This window comes from Hemiscyllium ocellatum, chromosome 2, assembly GCF_020745735.1.
Source record: "Hemiscyllium ocellatum isolate sHemOce1 chromosome 2, sHemOce1.pat.X.cur, whole genome shotgun sequence".
NCBI classification, from domain to species: domain Eukaryota; kingdom Metazoa; phylum Chordata; class Chondrichthyes; order Orectolobiformes; family Hemiscylliidae; genus Hemiscyllium; species Hemiscyllium ocellatum.
Genome location: NC_083402.1, coordinates 9,744,681 through 9,769,443, shown reverse-complemented (window position 1 = coordinate 9,769,443; position 24,763 = coordinate 9,744,681). Strand labels below are relative to the sequence as shown.

The 24,763-nt window shown below is 48.3% G+C and overlaps 1 protein-coding gene across 1 annotated transcript in view; it reads right to left on the bottom strand.

Annotated features, from left to right (window-relative positions):
* nat8l (N-acetyltransferase 8-like) overlaps positions 1–24,763 on the bottom strand; it is a 100,719-nt gene that overhangs the window by 71,235 nt on the left and 4,721 nt on the right. The window contains exon 2 of the mRNA XM_060842707.1: positions 13,502–13,666. Coding sequence (XP_060698690.1) covers positions 13,502–13,666 — 165 coding nt within the window. The remainder of the gene's footprint in view (positions 1–13,501; positions 13,667–24,763) is intronic.

The following is a 24,763-nucleotide window of genomic DNA, read 5'->3' as shown; positions in this document are numbered from 1 at the left end:
AAAAGCATCAGGGTAGGTGGGAGTGTGGGCATAATGAGATCAGCCACGATCTTATCAAGTGAAAGATTGGGTTTGAGGGGCTGAATAGCATGCTGCTAATTAATAATCTGTTCAAAAGAGTAAGTAAAATCACTGCTGCATTTCAGTATGCATATACAGGACATCACAGATTCATTTAGCCCATCATGTTGCAATAGTCAACAAAGATCTGGCATTATTCATCCTATTTTCCAACTTTTCGCCCATACTCCTGAAGGAACTGACTCAAGCACCAGGCTTCCATTACCCTGTGGATGAAAACATTTCTCCCTCAAATCTCCTCTTCGCCTCTTACTTTACACCTATACTTCTTGTTATTGACCCCTTTAATATTGGAAAATGTGCCTTCCCTGTCTGTGCCCCTCACCATCTCTGTCAGGTCCCCTCTCAGCCCTCACTGCTTCAATGGAAATATTTCCAATCCTTCCTCATTCCTCAGACCGTCCAGACCAGGCAACATCCTGGTAAGTCTCCTCTGCACCCTCTCTAATGCAGTCACATCCCTCCTTTAACGTGGTGACCAAATTGCACACAGTACTCCAGCTGTGGCCTAGCCAACATAACCTCCCTATCCCTCAACTAACAAAGGCAAGAATCCCACATGCCTTCTTAATAACCTGCCCTGCTCTCTTCGGGGATCTGTGGATGTGAAGACCAAGCTCCTTATGACCTTCAGCCCTCTCTAGGGTCCCACCAATCACAGTGTTATCCCTTCCCTTGTTAACCCTCCCCAACATTTTTCCATTTGTCCTGCTCTGCCCAGCGGACCAGCCCATTGCCATCCTCCCGCAGTTTACAGCTATCCCCCTCACTGTTCACCATCCTCCCAATCTTCTGATCAACCGTGAACGTTTAAATCCAAATCACTAGCATACACCACAAGCAGCAAGGGCCCTGTAGAAACTGCAGACTTTTGTTTTAAAGAGCCCTGAAGTATGGAAACAGGCCATTCAGCCCATCAAGTCCACACCAACTCTCCAAAGGGCATCCTGCCCAGACCAATCCCCACCCTAACCCTGTAATCCTTAGCTAATCTGCCTAGCCTGCATATCCCTGGACACTACAGGTAATTTAGCTTGTCCAGTCCCCTAATGCGCACATCTTTGTGACGGTGGGGGGAAACTGGAGCACCCAAAGGAAATCCACACAGACACAGGGAGAATGTGCAAACTCACACAGACAGTCACCCGAGGCTGGAATTGAACCTGGGTCCTTGGAGCTGGGAGGCAGCAGTGCCAACCACTGAGCCACCGTGCTGCCCACTTTGAATTACAGAAGCATCCCTCTATTCTTTGCTTCCTGCCATTGAGCCAATTTTGGATCCAACAGTCACTGGAACGTCTGTGAAAGGTGTTGTACAGGAGCCCTTTATTATAAGAGAATAATCCAATGCTCTTGCATTTTAATGAACAGTGCATATAAGGAAATAATGACAGGATGCCTATTTAATGGATTGCAGCATGATGTTTGATGAGGCATTATACACTGTTATCTACATGATACATTACTGCATATTATTTCTTGTATATCCTAAGAGACAGTGGAATGATTTCAGTTGGATTGTGTGAGTACAGTCAAATCTTCTTGTGACATACAGACATTGCTGTGCTTATTAATTTACTGTTGCACGATGCAGCTTTAAATTATTCATTAGCCGATAGAATGTCCTCTCGATTACCACAGGCTTAATTAACTTGAATGGGATGAAGTGAGATTCAATTCGATTCTTTATGAATCTAGGACAAGGAAATGTCATCAGGCCTGTGGAGATTGATTGTCACGACTCATCAACAACTGCATGATTGTGATATCACACATCAGGCAGGACTGAGGAAGATGAATGTGGTGTTCACCAGGCTTTCTTCATCGAGAATCGCTGATGTTTCTACATGTGGAGCTACATCAGGTGCACAGCACTGACACAACCCACTTGCCTCCCACAAGTCTCCTACCACCTGTCTTTCAATAAGCTGTACCTTTACTTAACCATCTTCCAATTAAGATGTGGAGGTGCTTGTGTTGGACTGGGCTGGACGAAGTCAGAAGTCACACACCACCAGATTATAGTCCAACAGATTTATTTGAAATCACAAGCTTTTGGAGTGCTGCTCCTTCATCAGGTGACTTCACATAAACCTATTGGACTATAACCTGGTGTCATATGACTTCTGACATCTCCCAGCTAAGTATGCCTAATGCTACTCCGCATGGTGGCACAGTGGTTAGCACTGCTGCCTCACAGCGCCAGAGACCCGGGTTCAATTCCCGCCTCAGGCGACTGACTGTGTGGAGTTTGCACGTTCTCCCCGTGTCTGCATGGGTTTCCTCCGGATGGTCCGGTTTCCTCCCACAGTCCAAAGATGTGCGGGTCAGGTGAATTGGCCATGCTAAATTACCCGTAGTGTTAGGTAAGGGGTAAATGTAGGGGTATGGGTGGGTTGCACTTCGGCGGGTCGGTGTGGACTTGTTGGGCCGAAGGGCCTGTTTCCACACTGTAAGTAATCTAATCTGTAAGTAATCTAATCTAAAAGGATTTATTTGGTGCAGTGGTAATGTCCCTATCTCTGGTGCAAGGAGGCCTGGGTACCAGGGAGGTGATAGCCTGGTAGTTTCATCATTTGGACTCACAATTCAGAAAGCCAGGTTCACATTTTCACATGGACCCAGACTGGTGGAATTTGAATCCATTGACAATCTCAAATCTAGAGTCTAATGATGATCATTGTCGGGAAATACCAAATAAAAACCAAAAGAATTTCAGATGCTGTAAATCAGAAACAAAAACATAAATCGCTGGAAAAGCTCAGCAGGTCTAGCAGCATCTGTGGAGAGAAATCAGAGGTAACATTTCTGAGGAAGGGTCACTGACCTGAAATGTTAACTCTGATTTCTTCTTCACAGATGCTGCCAGGCCTGCTGAGCTTTTCCAGCAATCTTTGTTCTTGTGCCGGAAGACTGGAGGTTGGCAAACGTGGTGCCACTGTTTAAGAAGGGCGGTAAAGACAAGTTGGGGAACTATAGACCGGTGAGCCTGACCTCGGTGGTGGGCAAATTGTTGGAGGGAATCCTGTGAGACAGGATGTACATGTATTTGGAAAGGCAAGAACTGATTCGGGATAGTCAACATGGCTTTGTGCGTGGGAAATCATGTCTCACAAACTTGATTTGAGTTTTTTCAAGTAAGGTGTTCGACAAGGTTCCCCATGGGAGACTGATTAGCAAGGTTAGATCTCATGGAATACAGGGAGAACTAGCCATTTGGATACAGAACTGGCTCAAAGATAGAAGACAGAGGGTGGAGGGTTGTTGCTTAGACTGGAGGCCTGTGACCAGTGGAGTGCCACAAGGACTTTTTGTCATTTACATAAATGATTTGGATGCGAGCATAAGAGGTACAGTTAGTAAGTTTGCAGATGGCATCAAAATTGGAGGTGTATTGGAATCCAAGAGGGTTACCTCAGATTACAACAGGATCTGGACCAGATGGGCCAATGGGCTGAGAAGTGGCAGATGGAGTTTAATTCAGATAAATGCGAGGTGCTGCATTTTGGGAAAGTAAATCTTAGCAGGACTTATACACTTAATGGTAAGGTCCTAGGGAGTGTTGCTGAACAAAGAGACCTTGGAGGACAGGTTCATAGCTCCATGAAAGTGGAGTCACAGGGAGATAAGATAGTGAAGAAGGCATTTGATATGCTTTCCTTTATTGGTCAGAGTATTGAGTACAGGAGTTGGGAGGTCATGTTACGGCTGTACAGGACATTGGTTTGGCCACTGTTGGAATATTGTGTGCAATTCTGGTCTCCTTCCTATCGGAAAGATGTTGTGAAACTTGAAAGGGTTCAGAAAAGATTTACGAGGATGTTGCCAGGGTTGGAGGATTTGAGCTACAGGGAGAGGCTGAAGAGGCTGGGGCTGTTTTCCCTGGAGCGTCGGAGGCTGAGGGGTGACCTTATAGAGGTTTACAAAATTATGAGGGGCATGAATAGGATAAATACGCAAAGTCTTTTCCCTTGGCTCGGGGAGTCCAGAACCAAAGGGCATAGATTTAGGGTGAGAGGGGAAAAGATATAAAAGAGACTTAAGGGGCAACTTTTTCACGCAGAGGGTGGTATGTGTATGGAATGAGCTGCTAGAGGATGTGGTGGAGGCTGGTACAATTGCAATATTTAAGAGGCATTTGGATGGGTATATGAATAGGAAAGGTTTGGAGGGATATGGGCCGGATGCTGGCAGGTGGGATTAGATTGCATTGGGATATCTGGTCGGCATGGACGAGTTGGACCGAAGGGTCTGTTTCCATGCTGTACATCTCCAAGACTTGAAGTACTCATCTGGTTCACTTCTGGGGAAGGAAACTGGGTGTGGAGTCACATATCATTTCGATATGTGACTCCACACCCACAGCAATGTGACTCCTAACTGCCTTCTGGACAATTAGGGATGGGCAATAAATCCTGACCTGACCAGAAATATCCATGTCCTGTGACTGTTTTGTTGTTGAAAAGCCCCAGCTCTCCGGAGGGGTGTGCTAATGTCTCGGACCAGGTAGGTTAGAAAACTTCATCACTGAACCACTTATACAGGCTCTTGTGTTGTGCTGTGCAGGTAGTGTCTCTGTCTCTAAGCTACAAGATTCAATTCCCCTGGCTTGGCTCCGGAGGTGTGTACATAAGAACTAGGAGCAGGAGTGGGTCACCTAGCCCTTTGAGCCCACTCCGCCATTCAATAAGATCATGGCTGATCCTAAAATGGCCTCAGCTCCACTTACCCACCCTCTCACTGTATCCCTTAATTCCTTCACTGTTTCTATAAGATACCCCCTCATTATTCTAAATTCTGATGAATATAATCCCAGTCTACTCAGTCTCTCCTCATAAGCCAACCCCCTCAACTCCAAAATCAACCCAGTGAACCTCCTCTGTACCCCCTCTAGTGCCAGTACATACCTTCTCAAGTAAGGAGACCAAATCTGCACACAGTACTCCAGGAGTGGCCTCACCAGCTCATGTACATTACCGAGAATCTTACCATTAGCCCAGTACTTTGCATTCCTGTTACTCCTTCCAAAGTGAATCACCTCACACTTTTCTGCATTAAACTCCATTAGTCACCTCTCAGCCCAGCTCTGCAGCTTATCTATATCCCTCTGTAACCTATATCATCCTTCGTCACTATCCACAACTCTACCGACCTTAGTGTCATCTGCAAATTTACTAACCCACCCTTCTGTGCCCTATCCGGGTCATTTATAAAAATGACAAACAACAATGGACCCAAAACAGATCCTTTCGGTACCCCACTAGTAACTGAACTCCAGGATGAATATTTCCCATCAACCACTACCGTCTGTCTTCTTTCAGCTTGCCAATTTCTGATCCAAACCGTTTAAACCTCAATCCTGCGCCTCCGTATTTTGTGCCTAGTGTGGGGAACCTTATCAACCTGAAATCCATATACACCACATCAACTGCTTTACCCTCATTCACCTGTTTGGTCACCTTATCAAAGAAATCAATGAGGTTTACGAGGTACGACCTACCCTTCACAAAAATATGTTGACAATCTCTAATCAACTTATTCATCTCTGGATGATTATAAATCCAATCTTTTATAACCTTTTCCAACACATTACCCACAACCAAAATAAGAGTCACTGGTCTATAATTACCAGAATTGTCTCTACTCCCCTTCTTGAACAAGGGAACAAGGGAACAACATTTGCTATCTCCATTCTTCTGTAGACAATGACGACATAAAGATCAAAGCCAAAGCTCGGCATTCTCCTCCCTGGCTTCTCAGAGAATCCAACGGTAAATCCCATCCCACTCAGAGAACTTATCCATTTTTACACTTTCCAGAATTGCTAACACCTCCTCCTTATGCACTCAATTCCAATCTAGTCTCGCAGCCTGCATCTCAGTATTCTCCTTGACCATATTGTCTTTTTCTAGTGTGAATACTGACGAAAAGTATTCATTTAGCAACTCCCCTATCTCCTCTGACTCCACGCACAATTTCCCACTACTATCCTTGATTAGCCCTAATCTTACTCTAGTCATTCTTTTATTCCTGATATACCTGTAGAAAGCCTTAGAGTTTTCCTTGATCCTATCCGCCAACAACTTCTCGTGTCCTCTCCTGGCTCTTCTCAGCTCTCTCTTTAGGTCTTTCCTGGCTAACTTGTAACTCTGAAGCACCCTAACTGAGCCTTCACATCTCATCCTAATATAAGCCTTTTTCTTTCTCTTGACAAGAGATTCAACTTCCTTAGCAAACCACGGTTTCCAGGCTCGACTGGTACATATTTGTCAAGGACCCACAGTAGCTGGTTCTTGAAGAAGCTCCACATTTCAACTGTGCCGATGCCCTGCAGTTTCCTTCCCATCCTATATACCCTAAATCTTGCCTAATCACATCATAATTGCCTTTCCCCCAGCTATAACCTTTGCCTTGTGATATGTACATATCCGTTTCCATCACTAAAGTAAACAAAACCGAATTGTGGGCACTATCACCAAAGTGCTCACCTTCCATCAAATTGAACACCTGGTCGGGTTACTTTCCCAGTACCAAATCTGACGTGGCCTCGTCCCTCGTTGGCCTGTCTGTGTCTATGTCCCACACTGGACAACAATTGACCCATCTAAAGTACTTGAACAATAGCATTCCTAGTCAATATTTGGAAAGTTAAAGTCCCCCATAACAACCACCATGTCACTCTTGCTCCTATAGAGGATCACCTTTGCCATCCTGTCCTCTTCATCTCTGGAACTATGTGGAGGCCTCTAGAAAACTCCCAACAGTGTAATCTCTCCTTTCCTGTTTCTAATCTCAGCCCATACTACCTCGGTAGACGAGTCCTCAAATGTCCTTTCTGCAACTGTAGTACTGTCCTTGACTAACAGTGCCACACCAGCCCCTCTTTTTCCATTTTCTCTGTTCTCATTGAAACATCTAAATCCCGGGACTTGCAATAACCATTTCTGTCCCTGTTCTATCCATGTCTCTGAAAAGCCACAACATCAAAATCCCAGGTGTCTCGGTTTGCAGGTGACACTCATCTTAGTGTCATCTGCAGACTTACCTACATGTGGTCCCCAACTGCAAATCGTCAATGTAAATTGTGAATAATTGCAGTGCCCAACACTGATCCCTGAGGCATACCACTGGTCTCTGATTGCCAGCCAGAATAGCACTCACTTATCCGCACTCTTTGCTTCCTGATAGTCAACCAATCCTTTATCCAAACTAATACCTTCCCCATAATGCCATGCACCTTTATCTTATGCAGCAGCCATTTATGCAGCACATTGTCAAAAGCAATTTGCAAATCTAGGTACACCACATCTACCGGGTCTCCATTGTCCACCTTGCTTCTTTTGTCTTCATAGACTTCCAAAAGGTTTGTTAAGCCACGACCTGCTCTTCATGAACCCTTGCTGCGTCTACATAATATCACATCTGAAGAGATTGAGTAGAAATATCTATGATACTCAACTATTGTGATCCTTGCCAAATGGCAGCAAGATTCTAGTCTATTTCTGAGTGAAATGGTTTTCCCTAAATTCTTTATTGATGATGATTATGGTCTCCTTCATAAATGGTAGCATCTCCTGTACATATACCCTTGCTAATAAAGGTACTTGTTTAGTCATAAATCATAGCAAACAGCCCCAACCTGTTTTATTTTTCTCCTGGTAGATACAGTCCTGGTATCACCTTGTGAATCATTATCACACCCCACTTGTCTGAACAAGTGCAGCTCCAACAACATTCAAGAAATTCAACACCATCCAGGACTTGATTGGCACCACATCCACAAACATCCACTCCCTCCACCACTGGCACTCCAGTAGCAGCAGTATATACGATCTACAAGAGGCACTGGAGAAATTCACCAAGGCTCCTTAGACAGCACCTTCCAAACCCACGACCATTTCCACCTGGAAGGACAAGGGCAGCAGATATACATGGGAACACCACCAACTGCAAGTTCCCCTCCGAGCCACTCACCATCCAGAGTTGGAAACATATTGCCGTTCCTTTAGTGTCTCTGGGTCAAGGTCCTTAATTCCTTCCCCAAGGGCATTGTGGGTCTACTTACAGCACATGGACTGCAGCTGTTTGAGAAGGCAATTCCCCAACACCTTCTCAAGGGCAACTAGGGATGGGCAATAAATGGTCAAGCAAGCAAAAATCATACCGTCCCAATGAATAAAAATGTATTTCCCCTCATGCAGGAATCTAGAACAAGAGGCAACAATTTCTGAATGAAGAATTGGGACAGTAATTTCCTCTCAGTGTTGAAATCTTTGGGATTCTCTTCTATAAGGAGTTGGGTCATTGAATATAATCAAAGGTGAGTTAGGAAGGTTTTTGAACTACATGTGAATCAAAGGTTAGGGGGCACAAAGAAACAGACCAGCCATCATTGTACTGAATGTGAAAGCAGGGTGGAAGGGCTGAAGGGCCAACACCTGCTCCAATTGCTTGTGTTCTTATAGAATGAAAGAATGGCGACAGTATTGGAGGTGATATCTTGGCCTTGCCAGCTGTATCCAAGAGCAACTCATATAACCCACCACAAACTGGCTTTTCCCTCAAAACCCAACAATTTCTTTTCCTACTCAGATAATTTGCTAACTCCTTTATGAAAGCCTCAGTTGAATCTCCCTCTATCACGCTCTCAGTCAGAGCATTCCAGATCATCCCTAACCACTTGCTGCCAGAGAGAGAAAAAAAAAATTTTTCCTCAACTCAGCTTTAAATCAATGTCTTGACCATTCCCACCAATGGGAATAGTTTCTCCCTGCCTGTTTGGTCCTGACTTCTCGCTGCTTGGTAAACCTCAATTAAAGTTCCTCCTAATCTTCTCCTCCCCAAGGAGTTTCTCCAATCTATCCTCACAACTGAAGTTCTTCAGTCCTGCAATATTTGCCACTCCCTCTGCAAAGTCTTCACATCAATCCTAGTGCCTCCAGTTGAGGGTGAATTGATGTTTTATTTTAGCAGTTTTGTATAAATCATTGCTTGTGTTCTCTATGCTCCTTTTTATAAGCCTAGAATCCCATGTGAGGCTAGGCAGCATCTGAGGAGCAGGAGAATCGACGTTTCGGGCATAAGCCCTTCTTCAGGAATGTGGCTGAAGAACTTCAGGGCAGAGGAGATGACCTGGGGTGTGCAGTGAGAGAGGGACTCACTGAGATCCGTGTAGAGGGAGGAGGAGAGCTTATTCAAGGTAGGCATCCTTGCAAGAGGATTCGCAATAAGGTTAAAATCAACTAAGAGAAAGCGAGGACTGCTGATGCTGGAGACCAGAGTTGAAAATTTTAATTTTTTTTTGTAGAAGAATCGACGTTTTGGGCATAAGCCCTTCTTCAGGAAACGTCGATTTTCCTGCTCCTCGGATGCTGCCTGGCCTGCTGTGTTTTTCCAGCACCACATTTTTCAACTCTGATCTCCAGCATCTGCAGTCCTCACTTTCTCCCAGAATCCCATGTGAACTAATTTCTCCACCTGTCCTGCCACCTGTATTGATTCATGCACATGTTCCCCCCAGTCTCTCCTCTGGAATTAGCCCTTTTAATTTTAATTTCCTCTCCACATTCTTTCCACCCAAAATGAATTATTTCTCACTTATCTGCATTAAATTTCACCTGTGATCTGTCTGCCTCTCTCTGAGCTTTTGAGATTTACCACAATATTCCTCACCGTTCACAGGTTTGTGTCATCAGAACATTCAGAAATGAAATGTTGTGAGCCCCCACCCATCCCCCCACCCAGTGTTCCTCATGAATGTACATATATCAGGAAGGCATGACCTGAACTCACAACCCCAAGGAACCCCACTATATATTCACTCTTGGCTGGAGAACATCCATTTTTAAGCTCTTACATGTGCTCTAACCGCAAGTTTACAGAATTTTAACGTAACTTAGATTTATCTTTCACTGTCATCTTTCATCTCCCTTAGCATCTGCAAGAGAGCAACAGCAAATACAAGGGGGCGATATTGAACCAATGTTATAGAAACACCCAGTGAGAGATAGACTATTAGACTATGCTCTTGCATGGCAAAAGTGAGTACTGCAGATGCTGGAGATTAGAGTCAAGGGTTTAGTACTCCTCAGATGCTGTCTGACATACTGTGCTTTTCCAGCACCACACTCTTGACTCTATGCTCATTAATGGCCAAAGCTTAAGCTCCCTTAAGTCTCTCTGGTGCCCAACTTTGGACATGGATCTAACATAAAGTCATAGAGTTGAGATGTACAGCATGGAAACAGACCCTTCGGTCCAATCTGTCCATGCCGACCAGATATTCCAACCCAATCTAGTCCCACCTGCCAGCACCTGGTCCATATCCCTCCAAACCGTTCATATTCATATACCCAGCCTCTTACTGGAATGCACAAAAAGCTGCCAAAACAGGCTGAGAAGTTAACTCTTTTGTGTGTGTGTGTGTGTTTGTGTGTGTGTGTGTGTGTGTGTGTGTGTTTGTGCATTTGTGTTTGTGTGTGTGGGTGTGTGAGAGTGTGTTTATGTGTCTGTGTGTGGGTGTGTGTTTCTGTGTGTGAGTGAGTGGGTGTGCGCGTGTGTGTGAGAGTGGGTGTGTGTGTGTGTGTGTGTTAGTAGGTGTGGGTGGGTGTGTGGGGATGTGGGTGTTTGTGAGTGGGTGTGTGTATGTGTGTGTGTGTTAGTGGGTGTGGGTGTGTGTGTGTGTGTGTGGGGGGGGGGGGGGGCGGTGCCTGTATATGTGTGTGTGCCTGTGTGTGTATGTGAGTGGGTGTGTGTGTGTGTGAGTGTGCGTGTGTGTGTTTGAGTGGGTGAGGGTGGTTGTATGTGCGTGTGTGAGTGGGTGTGTGTGTGGGTGTGTGTGTGGGTAGGTATGTGTGTGGGTTTGGGTGTGTGTGTGTGTGTGTGTGTGTGTGTGAGTGGGTGCGAGTGTGTGAGGGCGGGAGTGTGTGTGTGAGCGTGTGTGTGTGGGGGTGTGTGAATGTGGGTGTGTGTGTGTGTGTGAGCGTGAGTGTGTGCGCGTGTGTGTGAATGTGGGTGTGTGTGTGTGAGCGTGAGTGTGTGTGCGTGTGTGTGAATGTGGGTGTGTGTGCGTGGGTGTGTGTGTGGGCGTGTGTGTGTGGGCGTGTGTGTGTGGGCGTGTGTGTGTGGGCGTGTGTGTGTGTATGCTAGTGGGTGTGTGTGTGGATGTGTGTAGAGGTGTGTGTATGTGGATGTGAGTGGGTGTGTGTGTGCATGTGTGTGTGTGGGTGTGTGTGTGGGGGGGGGGGGGGGGGGGGGGGGGGGGAAGATGTATGCTTACCCTCTCTTTCTAAAGCATTTTTTTCTGTAAATGTTTCCAATAGGAAGACGCACCACTTCACATCAATCCATAAGTTAGTAACAAAGAGAGACTGCGATAGTGGGACTAGAAATAGGATAGAAGACCACAGGAAGTACGAATGCTGATATGATAGACATTATATTTAGGGTCCAATCAATTGAAAATCACAAAATCACAAAATTCCTACTTTGCTGCAATAAAACAAAGAACTGTGGATGTCAAATATCAGAAATGAGAATCTCAGCAGGTCTAGCAGCATCTGTGGAGAGAGAAACAGAGGTAATGTTTTGGGTCCAGTGACCCTTCTTCGGAACTGGAGAAGCTCTGAAGGAGGGTCACTGGACCTGAAACGTTAACTCCTTTTCTCTCTTCACCGATGCTGCTGGACCTGCTGAGATTCTCCAGCAACTTCCATTTTTGTTTATGTAAAATGGTGGGGACATACATTTTCCAGACACAGAATTAACCACAGAAATGTTGCAAGTAAACTCACAGTTCAATACAATATTAAACTAAAACACACAAAAATCACTATTTCCTGTTGTATCCAAAATTCTTCTTGGGCAACAAATGATAACATTCTTATACAAGAAACATTTTAGGCAGCTCAGCGTTAAGAATCCTTCGAATCTTCTGAAAAATCAAGTCTATTTGTTTATTAACAAGATGAAGTTACACTCATTGAATTGTTAATATAGATAAGTGCAGTTAGCAAACCTGTTGTTACTATGGTGGCAGGATAGAATAGGATTCAAGATTAGAGTGGTGCTGGAAAAGCACAGCAGGTCAGACAGCATCCGAGGAGCAGGAAAATCGACGTTTCAGGCCTTCATCAGGCTACTGCCTGACCTGCTGTGCTTTTCCAGCACCACACTCTCAACTCTAATCTCCAGCATCTGCAGTCCTCACTTTTGCCCAGGATAGGATAGGATTGCTCCCCCTCCACCCCGCCATCAATATTCCTGGTACTGTCAGCAGGGACAGCACCAGCATTGAGGTTTGATCTGCTCGACAGGACTGAACTGTTTACTGTTTAAACGTAATGATGGCTTGAAATGTAGAACTCAGCTGTAGCCCTCACCCATCCCATTCCACCCACCACCCACTCCCCCCAGCCTTTTATTTTTCTTCCTCTGCAATTAAGCTTAGAATACGGAGAGGCCTGGCTAGCGTGGACATGGAGAAGCTGTTTCCACCAGTAGGAGAGACTAGGACCCGAGGGCACAGTCTCAGAGCGAAGGGACGATCCTTTCCAACGGAGATGAGGGGGACTTTCTTCAGCCAGAGGGTGGTGAATCTGTGGAACTCGTTGCCACAGAGGGCTGTGGGGGCCAAGTCACTGAGTGTGTTTAAGACAAAGATAGCTAGGTCTTTGATTGGTATGGGGATGAAGGGTTACAGGGAAAGGACAGGAGAATGGGATTGAGAAACATGTCAGCCATGATTGAATGTGGAACAGACTCAGTGGGCCAAATGGCCTACTTCTGGCCCTATATCTTATGGTTCTATGGTCATGTACATATCATTCCCTACATCCAGACTGCATGTAGCTGGGATTAATCCCTCCTTCCTGTTCACCCGTCACTTATAACAACAAGAAACTGTTCAGGAGGAGGAGTGTGTATGGGGGTTTGTACAGATACATCACCACATGAGGAGACTATTCAGCCCCTTGAACACACACCTCCATCCAATCCAAACCTCACCTCATTCCCTTGCCTTTGCTCCAGAGCTCTGAGTACCTCCATCCAGCAACAATTTATTGATCTCAGGTTTGAACGTTTCAGTGGACCTCCCCCAACGCCAACTGTTTGTTGGGGAAAAATATTTTCTTCTGCATGAAAATCGACAAAGAAACTCGAGCTCTGCTGATCACGTGGCACGGGGCGTTAAAAAAAGCCAAAGTGCCCATTTAACCGCGACATAGATTGCATCAATTTACCAATATCTGAAGCAAAACCGATCACTAATAATGTTTTTTCTCCCCACATCATCACTGAAAGCTTCCAGTACAACACACAGTAATTAGCTCACATGATTGTAAAATGGCAGAAGAAATAAAACAGAAAAATAAATCCACCCACGCTTCCTCCCCTAGGTTTCTGAAGATGCAGAACTCACCTGTAGGTTTCAGGTAATATTGCTCTATATCTGACATGTCGGTTTGTAGTACACACTCAAGATAGCTGAGGATAACTTTCCTACTGTAGTAATATCTCATGCCCAATAGTAAGGTGGGCACACAGCAGGTCAGCAGCGCGGACTTGGTCAGATAAAAGCACATTACTATGGAGACAAGGGAGAGAAATAAACGATACCTGTCAGAAAAGAGAATGAAGTGTTTATTTCGGAACAACCCCGAAGGACACACACACACACACACACACACGCGCGCGCGCACACACGCATACACACATACACAAACACACACATACACACGCATTCACACACACATATATATCAAAATCTATACATATACTGCCCATATTAATGTTTGGAAAGTAATAATTCCTCTATATGTTTGTGTATATACTTACATAACTCGTTGTCTTAACTGCAGGAGATGTTCGCAAGAGTCCCCAAACAGAGTTATGTACTGCGTTTTATTTAAAGCTGTTCTATCATCAAAACTGACCACATCATTTAAGCAACAGTTCAGTCAAATTGTTAATACAGGCACCATTAAGAGGCATAGCAAACCGTGTGGCATCTTCTACCATGATGTTCTTACCTCATTACACACTGTGTCTTCACATTTAATATTATATCAGCACGCTGCTCAGAAACCTGACTTTGTTTGAAAAAGAGTCTTCAGTGGGATTAGGAGCAATCTTTGGCTGTATTGCAATTTTTAATGTTAATATTTGTTCATCACAGCTCAGCTACCTTCCTCTCTTCACTGAGCCCACCCTCAGCTCAGCCTAACCAGTGGGACTGGACAGTAGACCACAGCATGTGTGCTCAACTATCCCACCACCAGCACCCACACTGATCACACACATAACCCACCCGCCCCTCGCCCCCCACACACACACACCCACACACACACATCCCCCCCCACACACACACGCCCCCACACACGTTCCCCCCCCCCACACACACACACACACCCATCTCCACACACAAACACCCCCCACCCCCATACATACGCACCCACACACACATCCCCCCACACACACGCCCCCACACACACAGCGCCCCCCATACACACACCCACACACACACACAAATCTCTACACACACACCCACATCCACACACACACCCCCACACACACACACCCCCACACATACACATCTCCACACACACACATACACACACACACACATATCCTCACACACACACACACTCTCCCCCCCACACACATACACACACACACACACACACACATATCCTCACACACACACACACTCTCCCCCCCACACACATCTCCACACACACATATCCTCACACACACACACATTCCCCCCCACACACACCCACATACACACCCACACACACCCACACACACACCCACACACACCCACACACAAACACATCTCCACACACACACACACGCACCCACACACACACATCCCCACATACACACACGCCCCCCCACACACACCCCCACATACACACACGCCCCCCCCACACACCCCCACATACACACACGCCCCCCCCCACACACACACACACCCCCACACACGCCCCACACACACACTCACACATCTCCACATACACACTCCCCCCCTACACACACACCCACACCCACACACATCTCCACACACACACATCTCCACACACACACACCCACCCACACACACACCCACCCACACACACACACACCCCACCCACACATAAACACACACCCACACATCCCATGACCCCATACGCGCACATGCAGTCACATAGACACAGACACAGACATACACACATCCCCCACACACACACATACCCCCCACGCGCGCGCACACACACACACACACACACACACACACACACCCCACACACACACCCACACACTGACATACATCTGGACACATAGAAACACCCACATCCACCCATACCCACACACACACACACACCCACACACATGCACACACACACACCCACGCGCCCACATATATCTACAAACATATGCACCCATACACACCCACACATGCACACACACACACACCCTCACACAGCCCGACACGAATGCACACGCAAACTCGCACTTACACACACATGCCCACACACATGCTCACACATACCCACACACACTACCACACACACACACACACACAATGCGCAATATTCCCCCCACCCCCCACACCACATGTAGTACACGTGTACTGTTATCCATTTTCTGTTACCCTTACTCATATAGCATTAACATAGTACCCTTCCCCATGGATCATTAGTATTTTTCCTCTTCTCCATGTTCCTTACCGAGTTTCATTTTACCAATGGACCCTCACACATACCCCCCCACACACATCCCTCCCACACACACATACTCCCCCCATACACGCACACACACACACACACACCCCACCCACAGATAAACACACACCCACACATCCCATGACCCCATACGCACACATACAGTCACATAGACACAGACACACACACATCCCCCCCACACACTTACTCCTCCCCACACATACATACCCCCCCACGCACAAACATACAAACACACACACACCCACATCCCCAGATGCACACATACGCACACACACACTAACACAGACACACACACACAATATCCCCACAACACATATACACACACACACATATACACACACACACACGCACACACACACACACACACACACATACAGACACATATTCCCCCACCCCACACACATTCCCACATACCCCTCCCACACACACATATGCCTCACGCACACACACACTCAAACAGGGCCTGGGTACATGGGTGTGGGTACATGGGTCTGGGTACATGGTATGGGAGGGAGTTCTGGGTACATGGATATGGGCACAAGTTATGGGAAGGTCTGGGTAAATGGGTCTGGTTACATGGTATGGGAAAGCGTCTGGGTACATGGGTCTGGGTGTATGGGCTTGGGTACATGGTATGGGAAAGGGTGTGGGTACGTGAGTCTGGGTACATGGTATGGGAAAGGGTGTGGGTACGTGGGTCAGGGTACATGGTATGGGAAAGACTGGACACATGGGTTTGGGTACATGGGTCTGGGTACATGGGCTTGGGTACATGGGTCTGGGTACATGGTATGGGAAAGGGTGTGGGTACGTGGGTCAGGGTATATGGTAAGGGAAAGAGTCTGGGTACATAGGTCTGGGTACATGGCATGGATACAGGGGTCTGGTACATGTGTCTGGGTATGTGGTGTGGGAAAGAGTATGGATACATGGATCTGGGTACATGCTTTGGGAAAGTCTGGGTATATGGGTCTGGGTACATGGGCTTGGGTAAACGGTATGGGAAAGGGTGTGGGTACATGGGTCTGGGTACATGGTATGGGAAAGGGTGTGGGTACGTGGGTCAGGGTATATGGTAAGGGAAAGAGTCTGGGTACATAGGTCTGGGTACATGGCATGGATACAGGGGTCTGGTACATGTGTCTGGGTATGTGGTGTGGGAAAGAGTATGGATACATGGATCTGGGTACATGCTTTGGGAAAGTCTGGGTACATGTGTCTGGATACATGGGCTTGGGTACATGGTATGGGAAAGGGTATGGTAACATGGGTCTGGGTGCATGGGTCTGGGTACATGGGCTTGGTTACATGGTATGGGGAAGGGTGTGGGTACATGGGTCTGGTTACATGGTATGGGAAGGTCTGGGTACATGGGTCTGGGTATATGGGTCTGGGTACATGGGTCTGGCTATATGTTTTGGGAAAAAGTCTGGATACATGGATCTGGGTACAAGGTATGGGAAGGTCTGGGTACATGGGTCTGGGTACATGGGCTTGGGTACATGGTATGGGAAAGGGTGTGGGTACATGGGTCTGGGTACATGGACTTGGGTACATAGTATGGGAAAGGGTGTGGGTACTTGGGTCTGGTTACAAGGTGCGGGAAAGGGTGTGGGCACATGGATCTGGGTGCATGGGTCTGGATACATGGGCCTGGGTACATGCTATGGCAAGAGTCTGGGTACATGGACTTGGGTACATGGTATGGGAAAGAGTATGGGTACATGGGTCTGGGTACATGGTATGGGAGAGAGTCTGGGCACTTGGATTTGGATATATGGGTTTGGGTACATGGGTCTGGGTATTTTGGTCTGGGTACATGGGTCTAGGCTTGGGAAAGAGTCTGGGCACATGGGTATGTGTATATGGGTCAGGGTACATGGGTCTGGGTACATGGGTCTGGATACATGGGTCTAGGTACATGGCATGGGAAGAGTCTGGGTACATGGACTTGGGTACATGGACGTGGGTACATGGTATGGGAAAGAGTATGGGTATATGGGTCTGGGTACATGGTATGGGAGAGAGTCTGGGCACTTGGATTTGGATACAAGGCATGGGAAAGAGTATGGGTATATTGGTCTGGATATATGAGACTGGTACATGGGTCTGGTACATGGGTCTGGGTACATGGGTCTAGGTACATGGATCTGGATACATGGTATGGGAAGAGTCTTGGTACATGGCTTTGGGTACATGATATGGGAAGAGTCTGGGTACATGGGTCTGAGTATATGGTATGGGAAAGAGTCTGGGTATATGTGATTGGAAAACATCTGAGTACATGGGTTTGGGTACATTGTATGGAAAGAGTTTGGGTACATAGGTCTGGGAACATGGATCTGGGTACATGGTATGGCAAAGAGTCTGGATATATGGGTCTGGGTACATGGGTCTGGGTGCATGGGTTTGGGTACATGGGTCTGGGTACATGGGCTTGGGTACATGGTATGGGAAAGAGTCTGGATATATAGGTCTGGGTACATGGGCCTGGGTGCATGGGTTTGGTTACATGGGCTTGGGTACATGGTATGGGAACATCGCTCTGGGTACATGGTATGGCAAAGAGTCTGGATATATGGGTATGTGTATATGGGTCGGGGTACATGGGTCGGGGTACATGCGTCTGGATACATGGGTCTGGGTACATGGTATGGGTACACGGGTCTGGGTACATGTATCTGGGTATATGTTTTGGGAAAGAATCTGGATACATGGATCTGGGTACAAGAAATGGGAAGTTCTGGGAACATGGGTCTGGGTACATGGGCTTGGGTACATGGTATGGGAAAGTCTGGGCACATGGGTTTTGCTATGTGGTATGGGAAAATCTGAGTACATGGGCCTGGATTCATGGGTCTGGGTATATCGGTCTGGGTACATGGGTCTGGGTAGATGGGCTTGGGTACATGGTATGGGAAAGAGTCTGGGCAAATGGGTATATGTATATGGGTCTGGGTACATGGGTCTAGGTACATGGTAGGAGAAGAGTCTGGGTACGTGGACTTGGGTACATAGTATGGGAAAGAGTCTGGGTACATGGGTCTGGGTATATGGGTCTGGGTACATGGTATGGGAAGAGTCTGGGTATATGGGATTGGAAAAACATCTAGGTACATGGGTCTGGGTACTTGGTATGGGAAGAGTCTGGGTACATGGGTTTGGGTACATGGTATGGGAAGAGTCTGGGTACATGGGTCTGGGTATATTGGTCTGGGTACATGGTATGGGAAAGAGTCTGGGTATATGGGATGGGAAAACATCCGGGTACATGGGTTTGGGTACATTGTATGGAAAGAGTCTGGGTACACAGGTCTGGGTACAAGAATGTGGGTACATAGTATGGCAAAGAGTCTGGATATATGGGCCTGGGTACATGGGTCTGGGTGCATGGTCTTGGGTACATGGTATGGGAAAGGGTGTGGGTACATGGGTCTGGTTAAATGATATGGGAAAGTCTGGGTACATGGGTCTGGGTATATAGGTCTGTGTACATGGGTCTGGGTGCATGGGTCTGGATACATGGATCTGGGTACATGGTATGGGTACACGGGTCTGGGTACATGTGTCAGGGCATATGTTTTGGGAAAGAGTCTGGATACATGGATCTGGGTACAAGGTATGGGAAATTCTGGGTACATGGGTCTGGGAAAATGGGCTTGGGTACATGGTATGGGAAAGGGTGAGGGCATTTGGGTCTGATTACATGGTGCGGGAAAGAGTCTGGGCACATGGATCTGGGTGCATGGGTCTGGGTACATGGGCCTGGGTATATGGCATGGGAGAAGCCTGGGTACATGGACTTGGGTACATGGTATGGGAAAGAGTATGGGTACATGGGTCTGGGTACATAGTATGGGAGAGAGTCTGAGCTCATGGTATGGGTATATGGGTCTGGGTATATCGGACTGGGTACATGGGTCTGTGTACATGGGCTTGGGTACATGGTACGGGAAGAGTCTGGGTACATCAGTTTGGGTACATTGTATGGAAGGAGTCTGGGTACATAGGTTTGGGTACATGGTATGGGAAAGAGTCTGGATACATGGGTCTGGGCATGTGAGTCTGGGTACATGGTATGGGAAAGAGTCTGGATACATGGATCTGGGTACGTGGATCTGTGTGCATGGGTCTGGATGCATGGTTCTGGGTATATGGGTCTGGTTTTATGGTATGGGAATGAGTATGGGTACATGGGTCTGGGTACATTGTACGGGAAAGGGTGTGGGCACAGGGGTCTGGTACATGGTATGGAAAAGGGTGTGGGTACATGAGGCTTGGTGCAAGGGGCTGGGCACATGGCATGGGAAGGTCTGGGTACATGGATCTGGGTACGTTGGTCTGGGTACATGACATGGGAAAATCTGAGTACATGGGTCTGGCTACATGGTATGGGAAGGAGTCTGGGTACATGAGTCTGGGTACATGGGTTTGGGTACATGGTATGGGAAGACTCTGGGAACATGGGTCTGGGTATATGGTATGGGAAGATTCAGGGAATGTGGATCTACGTACACAGGTCTGGGTCCATGGGTCTGGTTACATGGCATGGGATGAGTCTGGGTATATGGGTTTGTACATGGTATGGGAAAGTCTGGGTACATGTGTCTGGGTCCATGATATGGGAAGGTCTGGCTATATGGGTCTGGGTACATGGTATGGGAAGGAGTCTGGGTACATGCTGTGGAAAAAAGACTGGGTACATGGGTCTGGGTACATTGGTCTGGGTACATGGGTCTGGGTACATGGGCCTGGGTACATGGGCCTGGGCACATGGGTCTGGGTGCATGGGCCTGGGTACATGGGTCTGGGTGCATGGGTCTGGGTGCATGGGTCTGGGTGCATGGGTCTGGGTGCATGGGTCTGGGTATATGGGTCAGGGTACATGGGCTTGGGTACATGGGTGTGGATATATGGGCCTGAGTATATGGGTCTGGGTATATGGGCCTGGGCATATGGGTGTGGGTACATGGGTCAGGGTACATGGGTCTGGTACATGGGTTTGGGTACATGGGCCTGGGAACATGGGTCTCGGTATATGGGCCTGGGAACATGGGTCTCGGTATATGGGTCTGGGTACTTGGGCCTGGATATATGGGTCTGGGTACATGTGTCTGGGTAGATGGGTCTGGGTGCATGGGTCTGGGTGCATGGGTCTGGGTACATGGATCTGGGTACATGGATCTGGGTACATGGATCTGGGTATATGGGTCTGGGTACATGGGTCTGGGTACATGGGTCTGGGTACATGGGTCTGGGTACATGGGCGTGGGAACATGGGTCTGGGTACATGGGTCTGGGTACATGGGCCTGGGTATATGGGTCTAGGTATATGGGCCTGGGTACATGGGTCTGGGTACCTGGGTCTGGGTACATGGGTCTGGGTACATGGGTCTCGGTATATGGGTCTGGGTATACGGGGCTGGATACATGGGTCTGGGTACATGGGTCTGGGTACATGGGCCTGGGTATATGGGTCTGGGTTTATGGGCCTGGGTTTATGGGCCTGGGTACATGGGTCTGGGTACATGGGTCTGGGTACATGGGTCTGGGTATATGGGTCTGGGTATATGGGCCTGGGTATATGGGTCTTGGTACATGGGTCTGGGTACATGGGTCTGGGTACATGGGTCTGGGTACATGGGTCTGGGTACATGGGTGAGGGAACATGGGTGAAGGAACATGGGTGAGGGAACATGGGTGTGGGAACATGGGTCTGGGTACATGGGTCTGGGTATATGGGTCTGGGTACATGGGTCTGGGTACATGGGCCTGGGTTTATGGGCCTGGGTTTATGGGCCTGGGTATATGGGCCTGGGTATATGGGTCAGGGTACATGGGCCTGGGTACATGGGCCTGGGTACATGGGCCTGGGTATATGGGTCTGGGTACATGGGCCTGGGTACATGGGTCTGGGTATATGGGTCTGGGTACATGGGTCTGGGTACATGGGTTTGGGTACATGGGTCTGGGTATAATTGGGCTGGGTATGTGGATTTGGGTATATGGGTCTGGGTACATGGACCTGGGTATATAGATCTGGGTATATGGGACTGGGTACATGGGTCTGGGTATATGGGCCTGGGTGTATGGGTGTGGGTGTATGGGTGTGGGTACATGGGTCTGGGTACATGGGTCTGGGTATATGAGTGTGGGTATATGGGCCTGGGTATATGGGCCTGGGTACATGGGTCTGGGTACATGGGTCTGGGTACATGGGTCTGGGTACATGGGTCTGGGTACATGGATCTGGGTTTATGGGCCTGGGTATATGGGTGTGGGTATATGGGTGTGGGTATATGGGTGTGGGTATATGGGTCAGGGTACATGAGTCTGGGTATATGGGTCTGGGTATATGGGCCTGGGTACATGGGTCTGGGTATATGGGGCTGGATACATGGGTCTCGGCATATGGGCCTGGGTACATGGGCCTGGGTACATGGGTCTGGGTATATGGGTCTGGGTATATGGGTCTGGGTATATGGGTCTTGGTATATGGGCCTGGGTACATGGGCCTGGGTACATGGGCCTGGGTACATGGGCCTGGGTACATGGGTCTGGGTACATGGGTCTGGGTACATGGGTCTGGGTACATGGGTGAGGGAACATGGGTGAAGGAACATGGGTGAGGGAACATGGGTGTGGGAACATGGGTCTGGGTACATGGGTCTGGGTACATGGGCCTGGGTTTATGGGCCTGGGTTTATGGGCCTGGGTATATGGGCCTGGGTATATGGGTCAGGGTACATGGGCCTGGGTACATGGGCCTGGGTATATGGGTCTGGGTACATGGGCCTGGGTACATGGGTCTGGGTATATGGGTCTGGGTACATGGGTCTGGGTACATGGGTTTGGGTACATGGGTCTGGGTATAATTGGGCTGGGTATGTGGATTTGGGTATATGGGTCTGGGTACATGGACCTGGGTATATAGATCTGGGTATATGGGACTGGGTACATGGGTCTGGGTATATGGGCCTGGGTGTATGGGTGTGGGTGTATGGGTGTGGGTACATGGGTCTGGGTACATGGGTCTGGGTATATGGGCCTGGGTATATGAGTGTGGGTATATGGGTCAGGGTATATGGGCCTGGGTATATGGGTCAGGGTATATGGGCCTGGGTATATGGGCCTGGGTATATGGGTGTGGGTATATGGGTCAGGGTACATGAGTCTGGGTATATGGGCCTGAGTATATGGGTCTGGGTTTATGGGCCTGGGTATATGGGTGTGGGTATATGGGCCTGGGTATATGGGCGTGGGTGTATGGGTGTGGGTGTATGGGTGTGGGTATATGGGTGTGGGTACATGGGTGTGGGTACATGGGTCTGGGTACATGGGTCTGGGTATATGGGCCTGGGTATATGAGTGTGGGTATATGGGTCATGGTATATGGGCCTGGGTATATGGGTGTGGGTATATGGGTCAGGGTACATGAGTCTGGGTATATGGGCCTGGGTACATGGGTCTGGGTATATGGGGCTGGATACATGGGTCTCGGCATATGGGTCTGTGTACATGGGTCTGGGTATATGGGCCTGGGTATATGGGCCTGGGTACATGGGTCTGGGTACATGGGACTGGGTACATGGGACTGGGTACATGGGACTGGGTACATGGGTCTGGGTATAATTGGGCTGGGTATGTGGATTTGGGTATATGGGTCTGGGTACATGGACCTGGGTATATAGATCTGGGTATATGGGACTGGGTACATGGGTCTGGGTACATGGGCGTGGGTGTATGGGTGTGGGTATATGGGTGTGGGTATATGGGTGTGGGTATATGGGTCTGGGTACATGGGTCTGGGTACATGGGTCTGGGTATATGAGTGTGGGTATATGGGCCTGGGTATATGGGCCTGGGTACATGGGTCTGGGTACATGGGTCTGGGTACATGGGTCTGGGTACATGGATCTGGGTTTATGGGCCTGGGTATATGGGTGTGGGTATATGGGTGTGGGTATATGGGTCAGGGTACATGAGTCTGGGTATATGGGTCTGGGTATATGGGCCTGGGTACATGGGTCTGGGTATATGGGGCTGGATACATGGGTCTCGGCATATGGGCCTGGGTACATGGGTCTGGGTATATGGGTCTGGGTATATGGGTCTGGGTATATGGGTCTGGGTACATGGGACTGGGTACATGGATCTGGGTGTATGGGTCTGGGTACATGGGTCTGGGTGTATGGGTCTGGGTACATGGGTCTGGGTATAATTGGGCTGGGTATGTGGATTTGAGTATATGGGTCTGGGTACATGGACCTGGGTATGTGGGTCTGGGTATATGGGTCAGGGTACATGGGCCTGGGTACATGGGCCTGGGTACATGGGCCTGGGTACATGACTTTTAGTTCACGGGTCTGGGTACATGGGTCTGGGCTCATGGGTCTGGGTATATGGGTCTGAGTACATGGGTCTGGATACATGGGTCTGGATACATGGGTTTGGATACATGGGTTTGGGTACATGGGCCTGGGTACATGGGCCTGGGTACATGGGCCTGGGTACATGAGTCTGGATACATGAGTCTGGGTGCATGGGCCTGTGTACATGCGTCTTGGTATATGGGTCTGTGTACATAGGTCTGGGTATATGGGTCTGGGTAGATCAGTCTGGGTACATGGGTCTCTATGCATGGGTCTGGGTACATGGGCTTGGGTATATAGGTCTGGGTACATTGGTCTGGGTATGTCGGTCTGGAGACATGGGTCTGTGTACATGGGCTTGGGTACATGGTATGGGAAAGAGTCTCGTCACATGGGTCAGGGTACATGGGTCTGGGTACATGGGCCTGGGCACATGGGCTTGGGTACATGATATGGGAAAGGGTGTGGGTACTTGGATCTGGTTACATGGATCTGATAACATGGGTCTGATTACATGGGCCTTGGTACATGGTATGGGAAGGGTCTGGGCACATGGGTCTGGGTACATGGTATGGGAGAGAGACT